We start from the raw sequence: 23841 nt of genomic DNA, 5'->3' as shown, positions 1-23841 counted from the left end.
ATGATCCTTATTCTTTATTATTATTATTATTTTTAGTTGTTCTTGTCCTTTTCTAAATTGAGATTTTTTTCAATGTCTTTCCTTATGATTTAGTTTTATTTTATTTTTGTTTTAAATTTAGTTTTTTTTCTTTTTAAATTGTTCTTTTTAAATCAACATTTTTAATTGTATTTTCAAATTCATTCCTAATTATTTTAGTTGATTATAAGTTTTACATTATTAATTTTTCAAGTTTAATTTTTATTTTATGATCCTGTCTCATTATTCAAATCTTGAGAGCAGTTATTGTTGAATCAATATCCAAGATAATTGCATTATAATGAAAAAAATCACCTAACCATCTAAGTATAGTCAAAAGGTTTTATGATTTCAAATTTCATTATTATATAATAATATTTTATATCTTTTTGCACAATAATTTTTTTTTAAATTTATTTTTTTATAATTTAATCATTATAAACTTGACACTTGAAAAAATAGAACATGCCCAGCCCAATCCAGATTTACAAAGCAAAAGCTTAACGGAATCGTGTTTGTATCAAAGAGTAACTAGTGACTAGCTTAGAAAAGATTTGCAGCCATTTTTAGATTTAATTATAATTTAGTTGTTTAATATGCATGTGTTGATCATGTTTAATTTAATAATATTATGTTTTTTAATCCTCCTTAAACTTTCCAACATCGTATTTAATTACTTTTATTTTTAAAAATTAAAAAAAAAATCTGATGAAATAGACGAAAACGATTAATATGTAAAGGATATAGGGATTAAATAAACACTAAATAAATCACAAGGAGATAAAGGAAGGCAGTTGTTCGTAAACCAAAGGCGCGTTGTACAAACAAAACTCCAACCAACACAGCATTCACGTGAACGACTGAAAGGGGCGGATTTTTCGTCCTTGAGACCTCGTCACTAATTAATGCCTATCCACTCCGTTCTCCGTCCATAGCTAGATCGCTCGATTGCCGTTGTAATAAACCCTAGATCCCTTATCTTGAACCGCTAGATCTTAATTTTTTCTGTGAAATACTATCCTCCAAATCACAATGTATCCGGATGATGCTCGATCCTATGATGCAGGAGACGATCATCCATCCCTGGATGCTTCTGAGATACCAACTTTTTTCAAAACCATGGAGCCCACTGTTGCTCGAATCTTTAATGTTTTTGAATCTGGCACGCTATCCTGGTTTGCAGCTGGTGTTGTGATCTCACCTTATGGCCACATCCTTACTATCAACACCGGCACGGGCACTAACAGAACAGGAATGCATGTTTATTTTAAAGATGATGATGAAGGATTCAAGGCGGCTATCTGTCATGAATATGATGATCATCCTTTCTTATTGCTCAAGTTGGAGTCAGAGAGGGACTTTCCCTATGCACGCCTCGCTACCTCTGCAGCTGTACAAGGCAGTGAGATTCATTTTATTCATGTCTTTAATGATAATTGGTTTCGATATCTTAAAGGAATGGTCTCATGTCCGAACAGAAACTTATCTTCTATTATCAAGAGTGAAGAAGTGAAACAAATAGCTGCACCTAGCATTATGGATGCCTATCAAAACGGAGCTCCGATACAATTTGTGGAGGTGGGAGCTATTTATGACAGCGAGCATGCGCGTGGCAGCCCATTTTTTAGCAAGAATGGGACTGTTGTTGGCATCTATTATTTTAGTGCCTTTAATCTAGCTTATGGATTTAATCGGGATTACCGGGAGACGATGTCTCCTGCTTGGGAGGAAAAGATAACCGAGTGTCAACCAGCAAAGCGGACCAAACTTACCTCCGTGAGTTCTTAATTAATTCCATCTGTTTGTAGCGTTGTATTTCTTTTTTAATACAAGTGTTTATATGTTTTATGTTCAGGACGGATTGGCTTCCAGTTCTCAATCTGGGGGGCAGCGTGCTATGTAAGCTGCGGTGACGGGTGACCAATTCATCATATTGCTACCACAACACTTAGTTTTAGCATGACTGGTCTCTGATGCTTGTTATTAATATTCAATTCATGTTCCATCTATGCTTTTCTTTTGTATTGACAATACCCACCCCCAAAACCCCCCTTTCTGTCCTGGTGTTTATGTTACTGGTCTTTAGTTTATGTTTAACTGGCAGCAAAGTGCGTTTTAACCCCTTTCTGGTTTGGTAGGGTATTGCTGAAAAACCAGAAACTATTGAGTCATTGTTACTGAAAAACTGGACATGACTGTCCTAGAGACTTCAAATTTACAAGTAAAATGATTTCGGGTCCTAGAGACTCCCAATTTACAAGTATAATACAATAAAGTTCATCCCTGTAATTAAAGCGTACACATGCCAACTGACTTGAGAAGGATTGGCATATACGCCAGCTCCCACGCTAATAAGGCAGGGTGGTTATGGAACTGAGAAGCAAAGGAGGGAACGAGTGAATTGAAGCATTATTAATCCGAAGAGAACCTGCGTTTGTTATATAAGATAGAACAACAAACAACAATGAAAATGGCAGGTACATATATATATTTTTAGCTACAGAGGGAAGATACACCAATGCTCCCCTACTACTACAGCTAGGGAACCATGACCTTCAACCACGCTACTCCATTACAATTGACACCAAACACCAGGAACCATCCGGTCTAAATGGTCAACTTTTCCCTATCTGGAAAAAGAAAAAAAAATACTGATACATGCACAAACTTAAAATTCATCCATACAACTCCGGTTTATATTTCGTTTCTTCATTTGTATCCTCTTTACGATCTGTTATCGGGTCTTATGTTCTGGATCAGTCAACTGTCATTGGTTGAGTCATGCAACATCTGAAACGTGCCTTTCACACGGTGGTCAAGATCTCAGTCTCAGCATTCTCAAGCATCTTGACGATCTCGGTGAAGGGGGGACGGACTTCAGGATGTCACTCAGCACTGGGACACAATCATTTGGCATAACTGGCCCTACCCCCATGTTAACAACAGCAAATGCTGCCTGCACTGCTGTCATGTTCTGAAAGAGAAGCAAACCAGTTATGAGCACCAGAAGCTTTACACATCCACCTCTTGTGTATAGGGCCTATGCTGAATCATTTCTCTATGCAAATGGGCGAGTCAAACACATAAGAGAATAATTACAAACACAATCTGCTGTAGAAATTGACAGAAGTTAGCAGATTTATGAAAACATCAATTCGAAAAAACAGAATTATCATTGCCAAAAAAAGCTTGCGTAGTATGCAGTTGGGGTAGAAATATTTTTTTCATGGGATAGTTTTGATATTGAAATAATGATCAGGAACAAAATGAATCATTCAGGCTTTTTTGCTATAATATAAATATTGATTTGTCCTTTAAAGCACAAAATTTTAACACTTGGTTGCGAGCTTCTTTTATTTTTTCAAAAAATATTAAAAATTAAAGTTATAGTAATGCCAAGGGGAATATGCATATGTGTTTAGGGTCTTTTCTATCTTTTTTTTTTTAATTAAAACAATTCAAATACAAAATTACCTTTTATTTTTGAAAAAAATAAAGTTAAGTGTAAATGTATTTTCATCATTTCTATATAATTATTTTGTAAATATCAAGTAAGGTCAGGGATAATTAAATATTTATATTCATATAAATTATTATTTATGTTCAAAAATGATTAACATGTGGTCTAGGAATTGCGGTGCTAAAACATAATCAAATGTGGCCTTCATGCAGGCATTTAATGCGTCTCACTACCTAGGTATAGTGATAAGACACATGTGTTGAGGTGACCCGTCGATAACCTCTAGCCAAAAGTTTTCCCCTCCCTCCCTCTTTCCCCTTTCTCCTCCTAAAAAATCAAGCTGCCTATTGAAAAAAAAAATCTGGCTATTTTTATATTAAGTTAAATTGGGTTTTTATTCTTTTAATTTTAATGTATTTGGCTTTCAATTGTTTATTGAGTTATTTTTTTCAATTTCATCCCTTTAAACTTAGTTTCTATATCAGAATTAGTTCTTTATTTTTTTTAATTCTGATGTATTTGGTCTTGAATTCTTTATTGAATTGATTTTTATTTCAATTTCATCCCTTGATTTTTTATTTTTATATCAAATATGATCTTTATTCTTTTTAAAATTTTTTTATCATCTTCTAGATTGAGATTGTTTTTCAATGTCATCTCTTATTATTTTTCAATGTCATCTCTTATGATTTGGGTTTATTTTATTTTTGTTTCAAATTTAGTTTGTTTCTTTTTAAATTTTTCCTTTTAAATCTACATTTTTTAAATCGCTTCCTTTTTTATTTTTTTTCAAGTTCATCCCTAATTATTTTGGTTGGTTATGAGTTTTATATTATTATTTTTTCAAGTTAAACTTTTATTTTATGATCTGGTCTCATGATCCATATTACAAAATTCTAAAGGTTGGATTGAGTTGGTTTCAATCATTTTTCATTATTTTAAAAAGAATTCATTCATCATCATTAAGTTCATTAGAAATTGATGTTCTTTGTTTTTTTTTTATTCATTTGTTAATTTAATTTTTTTTAATTTTATCCTTCAATTCAAGATATTTGTTTGTCCTTTTTTTTTATGCAAATAAGGTCCTTATTCTCTTAATTACTATTTCTTTATCCTTTAATTTTTTTTATTTCATCATACGACATTTTAGTTATTGGGATTTGATCCATTTGTTTTATAAAAAAAATCAAAATGATACCATTTTGAAAAAAAAAGGAAAATAGTCAATGGGTTTTGACTTCGTTTTTACTGGATTTTCCTCGTGTTATCGAAACGTAGGTCAACCTAGGTTTTTGAAACTTAGCCTGATCATGGTTCAAATCGTCGAGTCAAGCCGAGTTTTTAAGTAATTGCTTTTCAAATACGATGCTTCAAGTTTAATCAGTGCCTAAAGTCATGAGTTTGAAAAATTTACATGGATTAATATTATTTTCTTTTTCGATTACATCCTTTAAAGTAGTTCATTTTAAAAAAGGATCTTCATTTATCTAGGTGTCCTAGGTTTCTTTTGAAGTCTCCTTTTTTTTTATCCTTCTTTATTTTATCCTTTAAAAATCATTTCTTTTTAAAATTAAACTTATTTATTTCTATTTCTCCTTCCATTTGGTTATCACGCCTGCATGATCCTTCTCATGGATGTTGAAAACCTCACTTGGTTTTGCTGGTGCTTTGTTTTTAGTATTTTTTCATTATTTTTTATTTTTTATGATTTCATCATTTTACATTTTAATTCCTGAAGATTGACCATCATTATTTTCTTAGTTTTTTTTCTATGTTATTGGGTTGTGAGTTTTTTTCTTTAAAATACAATAACAACACTTAAGCAATTTTTTTTGCATTGCAAAAACAAATGTTCTGCCAACGCCAAAACATATGCAACCTATCTAGTAATAATACATTACTAAAGGGAAACACATTCTGCCAGTCCACATTATTTTCCCATTTCTCACTTATATAAATATATAATAATTTATTACTAAATAAACTAAAATATATGGGTTGGTAGTTGTGCAACTATACTATTCATCCTTTTATATTTTACTATGAATGATAGTGTTTATTTTTTAAAAGTTTGCTATCAATTTAAGGGAAACAAATATTAAACTCGGTTAAGTTCATGTTTTGGGTCATAAATTTTTATTTTTAAGGTTGAATATCAAAATACGAAAAAAAAATATCGAACCTAGTTGAATTCATGTCATGGGTTTTTTTTAAAAAACAATATTGAACCTAGTTGAGTTCATGGTTCAAATCATGGATTTATCAAGTTAAGCCATAAAATCAAGAAATTAATTTTTTCTTATATTTATTTTTTATTGGCATCTTTATATACATATCTTTTTAAAATAATTTGAAATTTATGTTTCACTTAATGTCCCCCATCGGTGATTTTGTTTTTACTTATTTAACCTTTTTTATAAAGATTTTTTTTTATGGTGGTGTGTGTTTTTTTATTTCTTTAAAAGGTGGAATATAAATTTTTTTAAAAAAAATTATTGAACTTGATTAAGTTTAGGTCTAGGTCACGAGTTTAAATTTTTTTAAAAGTTGAATATAAATTTAAAGAAAAAATAATATGAAACCTGATTAGGTTCATGGTCTGGATCACGGCTTTAATTTTTTTAAGGTTGAAAATAAATTTAAGAGAAAAAAATATTGAATTCAATTGATTTCATGGTCCAAATCATGAGTTTAACAATTTAAATCACAACAACCGAACAATTAATGATTTTTTTTTCTTACTTAACCTTTTTGGGATATAGATTGCTAGTTTTACGAGTTAAGCCACAACAACCTAGTAATTATTTCTTTTCTAATATTGCTTTTTTATTGGTATATTATTTTATATAGAACTTTTTTTAAATAAGTTGGCATTTTTTAAAAATTTATGATTCAATTAATATCACTTATCTGTAATTTTTGTTTTGCTTCTTTAACCTTTTTTTAATAGAGAGTTTTTTTATGGTGTTGTGCCTATTTAATTTTTTTATTAAAATATTGAATATAAATTTAACCGGCAAAAACTTATCAAACCGAATGAGTTCATGGTCCGGGTCACAGCTTTATTTTTAAAAAAACTTTAAGGGAAAAAAATATTAAACTCGATTGAGTTCGAGGTCTGGGTCATGGGTTTAACGAGTTAATTCATAACTACCAAGCAATGTTTTATATATTTATTTTTTATATATGTTTTTTCAAATAATTATTAAATTTATGTTTCAATTAATATATATTATTAGTGGTTTTGTTATTGCTTACAAAAAAATTTTTTGGATAAAGATTGCTTTTTGATGGCGCTGCTCATATTTAATTTTTGAAAAAATTATTTTGATTCATTAATATTTTTTTTATCTTTTTGTGTACAAGAAATTTATTTTAAAAAAGTAAAAAACATATTTATTTTTAGATAACATTTCTAACATGTGCAACCTTGAATAATATTTTTTTTTATTTAATCAATTTAATATGTGTGTTTATTTTTAAAATAATTTGATTGAATGAAAATGTTAATTTTAATAAAAAAATTCAAAAAACACAAACGGATAAATGTTTTGTTTATTAACACATTCAAATTTTCTAAATGTTTTTTGTTATCATTTATATTTTTTTCTGATTATTAATTCACATAATTTTTAATTTATTTGATTGCATGTATGCATGAGTTTTTTAATTTACACTTTAATTTTTGTATGTACAAAAATGCATTGAAAAAGCATACATGTACAATTGTTTTGTACGAGAAAAACAATATATGGGCTATAGCTGAAACATCACAACAACAAAAAAAATATTAGGCAGGCCTGCCAGCACCTAGCCAAACGACTAGGCCTAGCAGCACTTGAATTTTGTGTTTTTTTTTAAATTAATGAGTCTTTTATATTTTTTTTAAAAAATATTTTTTATTTATATTTATATTAATATATTTTCTCTCATTTATGTTGCTTAGAGAACTTTTTGGGATGACAGTTATTGTTTAGTTATGCATTTAATTTTTTAGGATGTTTTTATTATATTTTCATAATATGTTTTAATTTTTTTATATAGATGAACTTTATTTTTGAAAATAATTTTTTTTATTTTCAAATGATATTTCTAATAGGTAGCATTACATGTTATTTCTTTTTCATTTTAGTTCATTCAATCAACTGTCATTTGAATGAATAAAAAACTTATTTTAATTAACAAGTTTAACAAACATGATTATGTAAATGTCTTGTCTTGTAAAATTAAATATCTTAATGTACACATATCTCTTCATTTTTCCAATTTTATTTTAAGCTATCATTTATGATTTTTTTTTCCATTCATTAATATACATAGTTCTTGATTTATTTGATTACATATATGCATACTCTTTTTTATTTTTATGTAGAATTTTTTTAAATACAAAAACATTTCAAAAAAATTTGTATATAAAAGTTTTTGTTACGAAAAAAATTTCTGACTAGCAATGAAGCATGGGTCAAGTATCTAATTATACATTATATCATATCATATCATATCATATCATATATATTATACATTAAAGATTATATATTTACATGAAAACCAAAACAATAAGTGATTTTACTATTCAAAAGGCATTGTTCACACATTGCAATCTTTGTAATTTGATAACAAAACTTTACTTCTTTTTAATTTCATTAGTTGAATATATGTTTACATGATTTAGATATGTTTTCCTTGGTTGCCTAATGTGTTGTTCAATTAAGGACCAAATTTACAAAATAAAAAAATAAATAAAATTAGAGTTTTAGTTTCTTCTTAAAAAATAAATTGAGAAATAGAGGATCAAAATTGACAAAGAGGAATAAATAAAAGACTTTTCCACAAGATTCATGGAAAAGTTCCATTTAATCCCTCAAGTTGTTTTTCATTATGTGTTCCTATTTTTTCAAGTTATTGCACTTTGATCGCAAAGTTTATTTTTGTTACATTTTAGTCTATAAAAATTAAGAGAGGATAGAGAAAATCTTAAAGTACTTGTGATGTGAACCTCATGATTACATGATCATGCAAACTACATGCAAAGATATCAATTCTTGGAAATTCAAGTAAATCAGGTTTGATGGGAGTGTGATACAAACATAACTTGTATATAGGCACCAGTACTATTGGAAATGAAAAAACCTTTACCTAATGAATATTGATTCGCAAACGAGAAGTATAAAGATGATGTCATCAAGTCAGTTGTTTTTTAGTTCTTTAGAGAACTAAGGAAAGAAGATTATCTCACCAATAGCCAAAAACACAAAGTGCGGCAAATAAGAAGTTTTATTAATCTGAATTATCTAACTTACTTATCTGGTTATACCTTTATTTATACTAATTCTAAACTTAAATAAACCCTAATAGACACCTCTTACATGGACTTATATGGGCTCACTTACAATTGACCTAATAAGTAATAATAACTCCAAGATTAAGAAGAAAATAATAAAAACCTAAAAATTATTATCCTAAATATATTAGAATCAAATTTGTCACCCTTAAGAAGTTTTAAATAGAGTAGGAAATTTGATTAGAAGGTAAAATTAATTTTGAAGTCCTTTTTTCTTATTGTAGCTATGATGAATAAGAAATCCTTATAAGAAAATAATTCTAAAACATTTATAAACCCTTACCACACTTGAAAACTATATTGTAGTCCATTAAAGATCATTATGGAACTAGGAAATTTCGAAACAAGTTGTCAGATCCTTGTATGAAAAGAATCTTAGCCAAATAGAAAGTCTATAAGAAGTAAATAACAAAATTCATATAGCCTCTGTTGACCTGTATTATGGTATTTTCCTAAATTTTGATTAACCTGAAATTTTACCCCAACATAGACCAATACCTTTAGAATCAACTTTTCAACTCGATCTAATAGTTGGATTTGGAGTTATGCTCAATAGTGTAAAATTAGATAACAGGAAATTTTCTGCCAAAATCCAAATCTGATTTTGTTTGGATCGTATCAAGTTGAGGAGAGATAAAGCTTTTGGGTTGTTAAATTATGTATACTAATAATTTTGAATTTTTATGTTTATGAATTCAATTAAGATGTTTTAATGAAATCTCATGTTTGAAACCATTTTGAGTGTTAGTAATTGAATTTTAAATGAAATTTAATCTTTACAAACATTATAAAAAAATAAATACAAGGTTAACCCCTCCAAGTGTGGCAAGGTTTCAAGTTGATCTAAAGGTAGAATTAATTATGAAGTCTTCTTTCTTTATTGTAGCTAGAATGAATATGGAATCTTTATTAGAAAAGGATTCTAAAACATTTATGAATCCTTACCACACTTGGAAACTATATTGCAGTTCATTAAAGATCCTTGTAGAACTAGGAAATTTCCAAAACAAGCTACCACATCCATGTAGGGAAAGAATCCTAGCTAAATAGAAAGGCCACAAGTCAAAAGGAAGTAAATAACAAAATTCATATGGCCTCTATTGACTTGTATTACAGTATCTTTCCAAACTCTGATTAACCAGAAGTTTTACTCCAATATAAAGCAATACCTTTAAAATCATCATGTGAATTTTCAACTCAATCCAACAGTTGGATTTGGAGTTATGTTTAATAGCATAAAACTGGACGATAGAAAATTTTTCGCCAAAATCTGAATCTAATCTTGCTTGGATCATATCAAGTTAAGGAGAGATAAAGCTTTTGGGTTGTTGAATTATGAATACTAATAATTTTGAATTTTTATGTTTATGAAATCAATTAAGATGTTTTAATGAAATCTTATGTTTAAAACCATTTTGATGTCATTAATTGACCAATACCTTCTCAAATGTTATAACAAAATAAATAAAAGGTCAACCCCTCTTATTTACTATACTAAAAAAGATAAATTAATATAAAAATTATCCTTTTAAAATATCCATTTACCCTTTTTTTTTAGAAATCTTGAAAGAAATAAGATATAGTTAATAAGAGTAATATAGAAAAAAAATTGAATTATATATCTTATAAACATGTGAATTTAATTTATTTATCAATTGAATTTAATTATAATAAAAAATTGATTCCCAACAATCTCCAGGAGAGAAACTAAATAGAGGTGGTTTATGCATCCCATGATTTTTTTTAAAAATAGATTGAGTCTAAAAACAAATATTTTTAGTTTGATTTTATTTTGAGTCTTAGACCAATTAAAATGTGTTTTGTTATTGAAAATGAGTTTTAGAGGTCAACATAATGTTTTTTTTTAATGTGCTAGGGGTTAAAAAAATGATAAGTTTTTATTTAAAAATCATTATTATAACAAAACGATATAGTTTTAGTGGGAAAAGGAAAAATAAAAGGGAAGATTTTGGCTAAAGGAATATATTTTGTTTTCATTCACTTGAACCTTTACAAATATTTATCTTGATTGTGTTAAATATTCATCTAATGACAAAACTATTTGTGAAAAAAATATATATTTTATTAATATTATATGTAGATGATATATTACTGGTGAAAAATAACATATCTTTACTTTAATTAGTAAGAATTTGATTGTTCAAGAATTTCTCCTTAAAAAAAATTAGAGAAGTAACGTATATATTATATATAAAGATCTATAGAGATATATTGAATTCTTATCTATTTTACATGGAACATCTCCCTCGAAAGACATATGTTCTATGATATAGATTAAAAAAGATGTGATGGAAATGGCATGTAAGACATAGATAAACTAAAACTTTAAATTGTTTGAATTAAGATTTTCTCAATGAAATTTAAAAAAAATAATAAATATCAGTCAATAAATATTTTACTCTAAATTGTATTGCTTTGAGGTTGAAGAGTTCTAAATAAGAAAGCACAACTAACTCTACAACAGAATAAAAGTACACCTCTATGTTTGAGGAAACAAAGAAGTTGTTTGGATCAAGATGTTCATCGATGAACTAAGTTAGTTCCTAGCATTATTGATCCAGTTTCCCTGTACTGTGATAAGAATGGAACCATTATATACGTAACTAAACCAAAGTCTCATTAATGATCCAAACAAATACTTAAGAAATTCTATTTGATTTGATAAATTAATAAAATGAAAGATGTAAAGATAGAGTGAGTAATTTTGGTATTAGATATATGAGTGATTGATTTTAATGCAAGTGAGAGATTGTTAGTTTGATATGTTATATAGCCAATCAATTGGTTATATATGACATTTTTATATTCATGTAAATATATATTTATTATTAATAAAGACTTAATTTATCTTTAATATTCATATAATATTAAATAAATGAATATAGAGTAAAGGTAAAGTCTATGAAACAAAAATATTTTGTAAATGAGTTATAAAGTTGTTATAATTATTAGATTCTCATTATATTAAAGTAGTATTCCTAAAATAATAATGGTCGATACACTTTTAAATACTGAATATTCATTAGAATCGTAAAGATTGATATAATTATGTTTATTTTTTTATAAATGAAAGCAGATGTTCTCATGTTATCTTAATCGAGGTAATGAAAAGACAAATATTATGTACAACATAAATTATATGAAGATACTTAAGTGGTCAAAAGAGAATTTAGGTGAATCAAGAAAAATATTTCATCTGCTTTCAAATCGTATTGACTGAGAAATTCTTGGCCAAGGTGGAATGAGATTTGAAAAGAGTTTCAAAACTTATTCAAACGCTCAATAACTATTATACAAAAAAAAAATGATTTAACATGACATACATATTTAATGATTTAATGTTAAATAACAATATTATTGATGAAAGAATATTAATTACATTGAGAAACTAGTAATTGAAAGGTTAAGTCAAACCACTAATAACTTTTCTAATATTTAGGAGATCATGACACGTTGTTAGATGATGCACCTCATCTTCAAGTATAAATTAATTAATTGTTGAATTGATAATAAATTAAATTGTTTAATTTATTTAATTATATTTATAATTTATATTTGGGTTAACATATTAGAAAACCAATGGATTATATACATTAAAAACCATTTACCAGAAATTAAACTAAAAAAATTTAATTAAGTATGGCTTGATTAACATATATCATAATAATGTTTTCAAAAATTAAATAGGTACAACACCATCAAAAAACAATCTCTATCTAAAAAGTTTAAATAAACAAAAACAAAATCACAAATGAGAGATATGAATTGAAATTTAAAAATTATTAAAAAAAAAGATATATATAAAAAAAGATACCAGTAAAATATAAAAATATCATAAAAAATAATTTTCCTGTTGTTGTGACTTAAATTAATAAACTCGTGACATAGACCATGGACTCAAATAAGTTTAATATTTTTTTCTTAAATTTATATTTAATTTTTTAAAAAACAAACTAGTGACCTAGACGATGAACTCAACCGGATTCAATAATATATTTTCTTAAATTTATATTCAACCTTCAAAAAAAATTCAAAAATTAAATATGTATAACACCATAAAAAAAATCTCTATAAAAAAAGGTTAAATAAACAAAAAAAATCATAGATGTTGGATACTAATTGAAATATAAATTTAATTATTATTTTTTAATACACACACACACACACACACACACACACAAAAGAGCAATGTCAGAACAAATAATAATTGTATAGTTATTATTACTTAACTCGTTAAACCCATGATTTGAACCATGAACTCAACCATATCCAATATTTTTTATTTTAAATTTATATACAACCCTTTTTTTTCTTAAAAAAGTAAACTTCTGGATTATGAACTCAACTAGGTTCAATAATTATTTTTTTAAAATTTATATTCAACATTTAAAAAAAATAAAAAAAACTAAATATGTACAACAATAAAACAATCTCTATCCAAAAAATGTTAAATAAAAAAAATCACATATGAGGGATATTGATTTAAATATTATTTTTTAAAAAGATATATAACAAAAGATACCAATAAAAGAAATTATAGGAAAAAATATAATTGTTTGGTTGTTATGACTTAACTTAAACCCGTGACCTAGAACATGAACTCAATTGGGTTCAATTTTTTTTAAAAAAAATTTATATTCAACTTTAAAAAAATTATACAACCTAGACCATAAAATCAATCAGGTTCAATATTTTTTATCCTTAAATTTATTGCAAATCTTAGAGGAAAAAAAATGAACAATATCATTCTCTATAAAAAATGATGGGATGAACAATGTGGCAGTTTTCACCCTACATATTTTCCTATTAAATTTATAGTAATACTTTAATAATAATAAAAATAATGAATAATATCATCTACAATAAACACATGATAAGATAAATAATAAGGCTATATAGTGTTCACCTCACATGTTTAAATTTATTAAGTAATAAAATAAAATAACACTATTTACTCAATTTTAATGTTTAATAAAAATTAAACAATGTAAATAAATTTATAATTTATTAAATAATTTTTTAAATTTATAAAAGAAATTTAATACCCTTCAGAATTAATATGTCAAAATTAATATGAATGTCATTTTTCTTTTTTCTTTCTTATTTTAACTCACATGTTTGAAAGAAATTTTTTAAGAATAAGAATGAATTGAATAAATAATATATTTTCATTTATTCAAGTCAAATAAATTTTATATAGATATAAACTTTAAATAAAAAATCAATTAACAAATTAAATCTTGAATTGCTAAAATCAACTCTTTTAGGGGATATTTGATAATGTTATTGCGATTGATTTTAAAATTATTTTTTATTTAAAAATATATCAAATTATATATCAAAATAATATACAAATCACTAAAAAAATTAATTTTAAAAAATTAAATATTTTTTAAATAGAATAACAAACAACACCTTAATTCTTAAGATTCTAGAAAGTATAAAACTATTTTACTTAAAAAAGTCTCTTTTCTTTTCTCATCGCATTAGCTTTGTTATCTTAAAATAGGTAAAATATAGTTATTAAATTTGAACCAGCCCAGCAGATTAATATAGGATCCAATCAATCCGGTTATTAGACAAGTCTACGTAAGTCAAAAACTCAAGATAAGTAAAAACTCAATAAAATTCGGTTGATTTACCTGGTTGACTTGTTACTCCAGCAAAATCTAGTTGGAATTTTTTTTTCTTTTCAGATGTGTTTTTTCTTTTAATCAAAGATTTTATATATATATATATATATATATATATATATTTAGTTGGTTATTAACTTTTTTTAAAATTAATTATATACATACTAAAAATATTTTATTTTTTTTAATGTAGGATTTGAAATTTATTAGTATATATGCTTTATATTTATAAGAAAAAAATTATTTTTTCAATGTTGAATTTCAAGTTCTTTAATATATATACTCTACATTCACAAAAAAAAAATATGTTTTTTTAATATGAGATAAAAAATTTTATTTTAAATATTTTAATTTTAAAAATAATATAATAATATGGTATTTTTTCAATATGAAATAAAATAATTTAAAATAATTTTTTGAATTTTATTATTTATAATATGGATTGTATATATTTTCATAAATTATTTAATTTTTTTATATAAAATATTAAAATTTTAAATTTTTTAATTTTTTAGATTAATTTAAATAAACTCATATAACCTACAATGTTACTTCTTGACCGGTTAAACCCCGAGTCTGCGCTAAAAGAGAAAGGGGCTTCTCTGATTAATGGTGCTGAAAAGACCTGCCATGAACAGGATTCGTGGCTGGGGGCGTCCAGATATTTTCGTTGTGATTATTGCATAGAAACAAAGGAGACGTGTTGATGATGGCCCAAAGAGAGGAAAACCCTCAAAAGCCTGCAAGAGAAATGAGTACACTGCACCAGACAGCAATTTGCTTACCCATCTCCCTCTCTTCCTCTGTCTCAATCTCCTTGTTTTACTCCTGTGTCTCTTCTTTCTTTCTCTCTTCAGCTTGAGTCTTGTCCGCTTCATCCATCTCCCACCGACTGCAGAAGCTTTGTTTTTTTAGCCTTTTGGTATCCTCTTTCTTGCTTTAGGTGAGTTTTCTGAAATTTTTATCCTTTATTTTCAAAACTCATTTGTGTTTGTGAGCTTTTAAATTTGGTGGAGAGAAAGAGAGAAATCATGAATCTTGTTCAAGTCTGAAAATATGAAGTTTCTTGTTTTTTGGGTTCTGAAAGAAAAAACCATACTTTTCACGCAAACAAATTGACCCAGGTTTGGATTTTTCTTCTTGGTGCTTAGATGAAATTTGGTTAAGGCATGAGTAATTGCTGTCTTTTTAACCTTCTTTTTGTTAAGGAAGAAACAAAAGTTGCCATGGTTTTCTAGTTTTTGATTATAGCTTGTTGTTTCTACTTATTTTCTTTTCCTTTGTTGTTACCCCTTACCACAGCCTTTGATTTCAGAGAGAAATGCCTTTAGCACGATATGAAAATAGTATGGGAAATCGATCACTCTCTCATCGGCAAAGAAGTGAGCTATATTATTGTATGATGAGATCGACAGTAGTCATTGATTGTAAGATCGTTAGAGATGTGATCGATAAAGGAAGAACGGTGATAGATACACGCAGAGGTGGAGGTGTGATTTTGAACGAGCAAGGGTTGATACTTACATCGTTGAGGCTTGTCCACGAGGTTTCCTCAATCTCAGTCACACTTTCTGACATGACAACTACATATGAGGCAACAATAGTATTTGATATTGTTAATTCAGATTTAGCTCTAATTAAGATTTCTGAATTAGGAGGAGGGCAACGACTGATGTACGCTCAAATTTCACCTCAAGTTTTGGATGTAGGTCAAGAAGTATTATCTATCGGTAGTTCATATCAATTGCCACCTTTTCATTGCTCATATTCATATGCCAATGAGTTGGTTACTGTCGGAACTCAAAATGTTTTGAATGAAGAAGTCAATTGGAGGGCACACGACTTTCCAGGAATGATGTATATGGCAGGTTCTCCCGTGTATGATTCATCAGGAAAGATTGTAGCTTTGCAGCAGGGTCATAACTCTCATCATGTAACTGGATTGCCTGGTGAGAAATTACTTGAATTTTATTTAGCCTATAACGGATAAGTTATTGTCGTGGAGGAAGTTTATATTGTTGGATAATAAGCTTTATTGGGATTGATGCTGTCTTATTTGTAAGCAACAGATATCTATGTTATGGGTTTTTTTTTTCTTATTGTATCGCGTGTGAACTCTCTATGTTTGACTAAATGGATAAATATAAAGATGTATGCTTCTTTTTTCTTTTCTTTTCCCCTTTCGGTCTAGATTGTTTAATTTTTAATATGCAAATGCAATAGTAATGTTGTTGATTTGTGAGTAAACATGGGGTATCTCAGTCATGGTTTGGGTAGTTGATTGCCAATTTTTGGCTACTTTTTGCTTGCGGAGTATAACTGAAGATCTCCATCCCTTCATTAAAGTTTGACTCTGGATGATTATAGAAGAACCCTTGATGAACGACAACCATGAAATATATATTGAAATTGTAGAGTGTTATAGGTGGGAAGATTGGGACTTGAGCGTAAGGTGAGTTTGCTTTTTGGAAAAAAAATTATTTTATTTTATTTATTTTTTAAAATTAATATTTTTTTTGATGTTTTTATATTATTTTGTTTGATGAGTCGATGTTAATAATTAATTTTTAAAATAAAAAATTTATTATTTTAATATTTTTTAAATACAATACTTTAAAAAACAATTATAATTATATTTCCTGCTGCGGATCTGGACTTTGTTGTACAAGTTTTGATTTGGCTTGGATAGGCTTAAAATTTTTATTTTTTTTATATTTAGAATAATATTTTATTAAATTCAAGTTTAATAAAGTATTTAATGATATTAAGATATTTTTTTTAACAAAAAAAAGTCTGAATATATCAAAATAAAACAAGTTAAATAATGAAAAAAATAAACATATCTAAACTTCAAAAGATAATATATTAATATAATATTTTGTTAATATGAGATAAAACATTTTGATTTTATTTTAGTAAATCCTAGTAATTTTTTAAATTCTATTATTTATAACATATATTTATATATATTTTATATGAATTATTTTTACGTTAAAAATTTATTTTTTTAATAAATTTTTAATCGACTCGAATAAACTCATAATTTCAGATTCAGTTTTTTTAACCGAGTTAATCCTAAATTCTTGACCGAGTTAATCCCAAATCGGATACAATAACTTCTCTGATTAATGGTGCTGAAAAGACCTGCCATGAGCAGGATCCGGGGCAGAGGGCATCCAGACATTTTCGTTGTGATTATTGCAAAGAAACAAAGGAGACGTGTAGAGGATGGCGTCAAAGAGAGGGAAACAATTGGCCCTCGAAAGCCTGCAAGAGAAATGAGTACAGTGTTAAGAAATTGATATTATTGTAGCAACCACTCCACTCGATTTGTACAAGTAAGAGTATAAATTATGGTATAATTGCAGTCATATTTTATAGTTTTATTGTTCCTTTCATGATTACAAATGTGCTGGAGAATTACAAATGTGCTGGAGGAGCTGTTTATTTATAAAAAAGGTATGATTTTGTGAGAGCAAATGAAAAAAAATGTACAATAAGTGTATATAAGAAAATAAAAAGAAAAAAAGAGCTACAATGACAATAATTTTGGTGTTATTGCAGAAGCTGCAAAGATAACAATAAAAATTGGAAGTAAAGTAAGAGTAAAATTAATTTTTTTTTTATATATTTGTTTTATATCAACTCCCATATAAATATAAATAATTTATCAAATTATATTAAATATTATATCAATATATTTAATTTTTTATAAATAAATATTAATATATCACCGGTCGAGTTCTCATGGATACCAAACAGCAATTTGCCTTTTCATCTCCCCTCTCTTCCTTTTTCTCAATCTCCTAGTTTTACTCATGAGTCTCTTCTTTCTCTCTCTCTTCAACTGGAGCCTTGTCCATTTCATCCATCTCCCACCGACTGCCGAAGCTTTGTTTTTTTAGCTTTTTGGTGTCCTCTTTCTTGCTTTCGATGAGTTTTCTTAAATTTTTATCCTTTATTTTCAAGACTCATTTGTGTTTATGAGCTTTTAAATTTCACGGAAAGAGATATTATAGAGAATGAGTTTGTGAATTTTTATTTTAAAGGTTTAATCTATAAATTTTGTTATTTCATGAAGACATAATTAAATGGTAATTTTATCTTTATAATATTTTAAATTATTTTATAAATTATATTATCTTTTGACACATTGCCAAGCCCTCACAGTACTGAACTTGCTCATTCTCTTAGGCATAATCAAGAAAAGATAGTCATGAAAGTTTTTTAAACCCGTTAAAAATAAATTTATCAAAGTAAAAACCAAGCTTACCTTGTAAGAGAAGTCAGGAGAGAGTGATGAGACCGAGGGGGAGACTTGTACAATCGGCATTGCTAAATCAGACAATGCACCATGCTAAAGACATGTTCTACATGATGGGATGGACATCAAATTTATATTATAGGTAGCAGGGGAACAAATACAATGTGTTAAGCTCTACATAATGTGATAAGCTTCAAATTTATGTACAGCTGCAAATTTAAATTTAACAAGTTAAATCAAATTAATTAAGATTGTTTTGTTTTATTTTTTTATTTAATTTTTTTTAAATTTATCTTTTACAATTAAATTTGTTAAAAATTAAATTTTTTATTTTTTTTTCTATAATGTTATCTCAAATTCATAACTAGGATGACGTAGTTGGTAGGTTGATTCAAGTTGACTGAGGTCGACTCGGTTTATTATTAATTGAATTATTTTTTTAATTTCATTCTGTCATAACTCAATTTTTATAAATTTTTTTTATTTGCCTATGTTTATCCTAATCTTATATATTTAGTTTTTTTTTCTCGATTTCAATCTTCAATATTGGATCTGTTGGAAATAAAATTTGTTATTTTTTGTTTTTTTATAAAGTTATTCAAATCTAATTACCTAGATTACAAATTTAACAAATTAGCCAGAGTGAATTTTTTAAAAAATTAATTTATTTTTAGTTTTATTTTTTAATATTAAATTAAATAAAAATTAAATTTTATAATTTTTTCAATTTATTTTTTTATAAAATTATTCTGACACGATGACCAACAGGAATATATATGCACCAATTCCTCTACAGAAACTCTACCATCCAATCATCCAGAGTCAAACTTGATGTTGAAGGTTGGACATTTTCAGTTATGCTACATGGCAGAAAAAAGTAAACAACAATTCATCCATTAAAAATACTTCCCATGCCACTATAACTAAGATAATCCATGCGTATTTACAAGCTAACCACATTACTATTGCTTTCGTATTTATAACAAACGATGCAGAAATAGGAATCTCGTAAAATGGACACCCTGAAAAAGACAGCTTCTAGGATGAAGTACTAATTTAGGACTTTGTTAAATTCCCTGAGAATAATATACAGCAGTGGTAATAGGGGGAAACTATCTAAAATGAAAGGAAGAATTAAAACAAGAGAAACACCGAGGACAAATTGAAGATGAGGGAGAATGTGGGCTTGATCATCCCTTAACTGCTCTTTGCAAATTTCTACAGCTTTGATTTTAAAAACCAGTTTCAGTTATAATAATTAGAGTGCTTGATCCTTGGAACATCTGTACACATGGCACACAAGGTAAGAGGAGGGATTCGCCAAGCTAACTTCATTGAGTTTTACATGAAAGATGATAAAGATCTCGGCAAGACCTCGTAGACTGATCCCTTAACAACTCGCCATTTCACAAGTGCTTGTGATCAAATTGTGCAATGCATCACTCACATATGACTTTTTTATGCTGTGTTAGAAGAAGAAGATGATGAGTAAAATCTGTTACCGCTCCCCTTACACAGCCAGAGAATCCCGTCTATAAAATCTTCACCACTGTTATCTTTGGCCTGAAGAAGCTGTCTCACTCCAGATTGAGTGAGACCATCAACATGATGCAGCTAAGACATACAAACGAGAAAATAGAGGGAAAAGGTCTTAACGATAGGACAAGTTAAGACAATAGTTAGCATTAGGTAATAAAAGAGTTAGTAAGAGGTTAGTTACATTCTTTCCTATGCCAATGGTGGGGATTTTAGCCAGAACACCAAGATGGCAAGCCAAGCCGAAACCTGTGAAAGAGAGCTATTTGCTATTTGCTATATGTAATGCAATGCATAAAAAGAAATGAAGATTCAATGGAAAAGGAGAGAGAGAAACTTGCCTCGAGGATGTAGCAAACCATTGCCATCAACAAGCAGTAACTGTTGAATAAAACAGAGACAACCTCAATTTCAGATAAACCTTAATTAACAGGCAAGGCAAGAGAGTAGGAATCGATACATATGATGCATGGAAGGTATATATGGTACGAGATTATCATATTCATAAAGGGGATGGGAGGGGAGGGATGAAATGAAAAAGAAAGAGGATTGTGGATTGGCTGACCTGGGGGTGGAATGGATTGTCAGTTTTTTTCATCTTCTGTAACAGTTGTAACAGTATTGGAGCCTAAAAATCATCATCATCATCATCATCATCATCATCAATGAGAAATAAAGCAGGAAAGAAAGAATCGCAATGATAACAATAATAAAGAAGGAAAGAAAGAATCGCAATGATAACAATAGATTCTACTGACCTCTCGGAAAGCAAGGAAGGAAGGAATATAAGGGACATCGAAATTGGTGAGGAGAAAGAAATCTTGGTAGACGACTTGCAGAGTGGGAGTGGTGACATCCAAAACAACAAGGCTTCCACATCCGCATGCTGCCGTTGATGCTGCTGCTGCTGCTGAGTCTAATTCCTTAGAATAGCTTACATCAACCCCACCCACATATTTCAATAACGTTCCTTCTTCTTCAACAACAACATTGCCGCTGCTGCTGGGTATGGGCAGTTTCCAAGGGAAATCATCCTGTGTTATCAACCTCTCTTTAAGTAAATCTTGAATCCTGCTTTTTACAACATTTAATCAATCGATCAATCACATATATCACATAAATCACTGCTATACAAACGAGAAAACAGCATTCAAGCAAGCAAGCAAACGAGTAGCAGCCTAGCATCATACTCTCTCCATTGATTTTGGATTTCAATTGATGATGATGATGATTCTCCCCGATCCCGTCCATGACGAAGACCATGATCATCCATAGATGTAATCGTTGCTTGCAAGCTTGCCTAAAATCCGTTTGAACTATCTTCAGCCCAGTTGCCAAAACCACAGATTGCTAGCCGCCGCCCATCAATCACGCAGTATATTTACGTTTAAATGATTAATTTAGTAACAAATGATAAGAACTTCAACCGCTAGCTTGTCACCCACCAGAATCGAAGGAAATAAATTATTCAAATTGATGTCGATTTGAAGGATTGAAAATCAATTATTTTATGATATTTGATAATTATAAAAATATAAATTGGTAAATATATTTTAATATTTAACTATATTATGAAAAATAATTTGTAAAATAATTTATTTTATTTTTAAGTTTATTAAATGAATAAAAATAAATTTTATAAATTAAAAAGATGAGTAAAAATAAAATTGAAAAAAATTAATTTTATAAAAAATTCAAAAAAAATATATATAATAATTAGAAGTTTAAGTATTAAATTTGATATAATTAATAAATAATATAATATTTTTAAATTTTTTATAACTTTTAGAAAGTATTTCTATTTAAAAATAAAAATATATTTTTTAAAAAATTAAATCAATTTTTTTAATTGAAAGTCTTTTTTTATTGATTAATTTTTTTAATAATAAATAAATATAAAAAAATAAAAAATCATTTTTTACGAAACGAACATGCTTAACTCTTTGATGATTTTTTATGTAGGAAAATGACTTGTAATCAATGCTAAGAAGAAAACATAAAATGTGGTCTGAAACATTATTTACTAAAATAATAATAGATAAATTAAAATGTTAAGGATTAAATTGAAGTTTTTCGTGTTTAAACTTAAATGAGTTATTGTTTTTCTTTGTAAAAATTGATCCTTAATTTTTTATTAATTTCTATTTGTAACTAAGAGTAAAATCCTATATTGCAAAATTAATTTTTAATTCATTCCCGAGTATTTCTTGAGACTTCATGCGTGCAAGAGAATGCAAAATAATAATAATAATAATAAACAAAATCTTAATTTTCTAATTAACGCACGTCCATGTTCATTGAAACAAGGTGTTTATTTTTTATTTAGTTAGGTTTTTATCAAAAAAATTAAATAAACTAAAAAAAAATATTGAAAAAAAAACTGAACTAGAACTGGTCAAACTGATTGGTTTCGGTTTGGTTTATTTCGGTTTTTTAGAGAAAAAACCAGTTAAAACCGGTTTAGCTCGATTTTTTCAATTTAGCTCCGTTTTCTTGTTTTTGGCTTGATTTTTTAGTTTGGCTCGGTTTTTTCCGGTTTGGCTCGGTTTGGGTTCGGTTCAGTTCAATTTTTTTGATTTTTTTTTTACAAAACTGAAACCAAACCGAACTGGCTGAATTTTTCAAAATTTTAATCGGATTTTTTTTAGTTTGATTTTTTTAATTATTATTTTTTAATTTTTTCAATTTAATCAGTTTTTTTATTTTTTTAAATACCCCTGCCAGGCATTGACATCGAAGAGGACTCCATTTTAGAACTAGAAAGTTCCAAAATCAACAATAGCCAGCAGAACACTGCTTCAAAATGCCAAAAGCAGTAACCATCTTAATTTCTATGTCGTCTCGATCAGATGATGAACTAAAAAAGATATACAGACCCTTTTTTCAAGCTATAAGTCTGCAAAGGTTACAAGTTTAAACAACATCATTTCCGACAAACTTCCTCACAACAGGATATCCAAGGTGTTCATGTGCGACTATCCCAAGAACTCTCCCTCTTGCATCAAACACTGGAGCTCCAGAGCATTCCGACACCATTGATATGTCACTCACCATAAACATCGGCTGACTTTTATTCCCAAAATCGAACCCAAGGGTACCATAACCAGTGATTTTCGCAGCAGCGAAGACGTGAGAGAGAGTTGCAGACATGGAAATAATGTGGACCTCTTGTCCAATTTTAACTGTATCATCTCCAAGATATACTTCAGCATAATCAACATCTCTATTCTACTGATACTTGTATTATTAACAATATACTAAAACATACGGGGAAAGCACTATAGGTTCCCACGTCTTTTAATAATAATAATAATAATAATAATAATAATACTATAATGATAATTATATTATTATATTATAACATTTTTTCATTTTTTTACTTTTTATACCTTTATAGTTATTTTTTTTACTTTTTTCTTTTTTTTTCCTTTTAATACATTTTTTTTATTTAATTTGGTTTTTTAATAAATCTTGAGTTTAACGGGTTAACCTGATTTGACAAGTTGACCAGAAATTTCCTTTTTTAATTAATTTTTTTCGTTTAGTTTAGTTTGTTAATATTAAATTT

The 23841-nt window shown here is 27.6% G+C and overlaps 3 protein-coding genes across 6 annotated transcripts in view; 2 read left to right on the top strand and 1 right to left on the bottom strand.

Moving 5' to 3' along the window:
• Positions 1-830: 830 nt before the first annotated feature.
• Positions 831-2108, top strand: LOC105109852 (uncharacterized). The gene is made up of 2 exons (XM_011004703.1): positions 831-1794; positions 1874-2108. Exons 1-2 carry the CDS (start codon positions 1051-1053, stop codon positions 1919-1921), a joined length of 792 nt encoding a protein of 263 aa, XP_011003005.1. The 5' UTR covers positions 831-1050; the 3' UTR covers positions 1922-2108.
• Positions 2109-15053: 12945 nt separating this feature from the next.
• Positions 15054-16645, top strand: LOC105109851 (uncharacterized). 2 transcript variants are annotated; one of them, XM_011004702.1, is made up of 2 exons: positions 15054-15416; positions 15776-16645. In XM_011004702.1, the coding sequence occupies exon 2, from the start codon at positions 15795-15797 to the stop codon at positions 16461-16463; it is 669 nt and encodes a 222-aa protein (XP_011003004.1). In that variant the 5' UTR covers positions 15054-15416; positions 15776-15794; the 3' UTR covers positions 16464-16645. The 2 variants fall into 2 exon arrangements, with proteins under 2 accessions (XP_011003004.1, XP_011003003.1); XM_011004701.1 differs by lacking the exon at positions 15054-15416 and adding an exon at positions 15423-15597.
• Positions 16646-19906: 3261 nt separating this feature from the next.
• Positions 19907-23841, bottom strand: part of LOC105109849 (endonuclease V-like) — an 18219-nt gene continuing 14284 nt past the window's right edge. The window contains exons 2-7 of one of the 3 annotated variants that reach the window (XM_011004696.1): positions 21464-21576; positions 21032-21344; positions 20839-20901; positions 20615-20654; positions 20458-20522; positions 19907-20351 (exon numbers count right to left, since the gene is read on the bottom strand). In XM_011004696.1, coding sequence (XP_011002998.1) covers positions 20196-20351; positions 20458-20522; positions 20615-20654; positions 20839-20901; positions 21032-21344; positions 21464-21546 — 720 coding nt within the window. In that variant the 5' untranslated portion in view covers positions 21547-21576 and the 3' untranslated portion in view covers positions 19907-20195. Of the gene's footprint in view, positions 20352-20457; positions 20523-20614; positions 20655-20838; positions 20902-21031; positions 21345-21463; positions 21742-23841 lie in introns of those variants that run through there. The other 2 variants (XM_011004695.1, XM_011004697.1) reach the window with 2 other exon arrangements.

Source organism: Populus euphratica, unplaced genomic scaffold (assembly GCF_000495115.2).
Source record: "Populus euphratica unplaced genomic scaffold, PopEup_1.0 scaffold278.1, whole genome shotgun sequence".
Classification (NCBI taxonomy): Eukaryota; Viridiplantae; Streptophyta; class Magnoliopsida; order Malpighiales; family Salicaceae; genus Populus; species Populus euphratica.
This window is presented reverse-complemented; position numbering and strand designations above follow the sequence as displayed.

Coding starts and splice junctions, on each gene's coding strand:
- LOC105109852 (XM_011004703.1), top strand. CDS start 1,051: ATGTATCCGGATGATGCTCGATCCTATGATGCAGGAGACGATCATCCA. Junction 1,795..1,873: donor AGCGGACCAAACTTACCTCC/GTGAGTTCTTAA, acceptor TTTTATGTTCAG/GACGGATTGGCTTCCAGTTC.
- LOC105109851 (XM_011004702.1), top strand. CDS start 15,795: ATGCCTTTAGCACGATATGAAAATAGTATGGGAAATCGATCACTCTCT.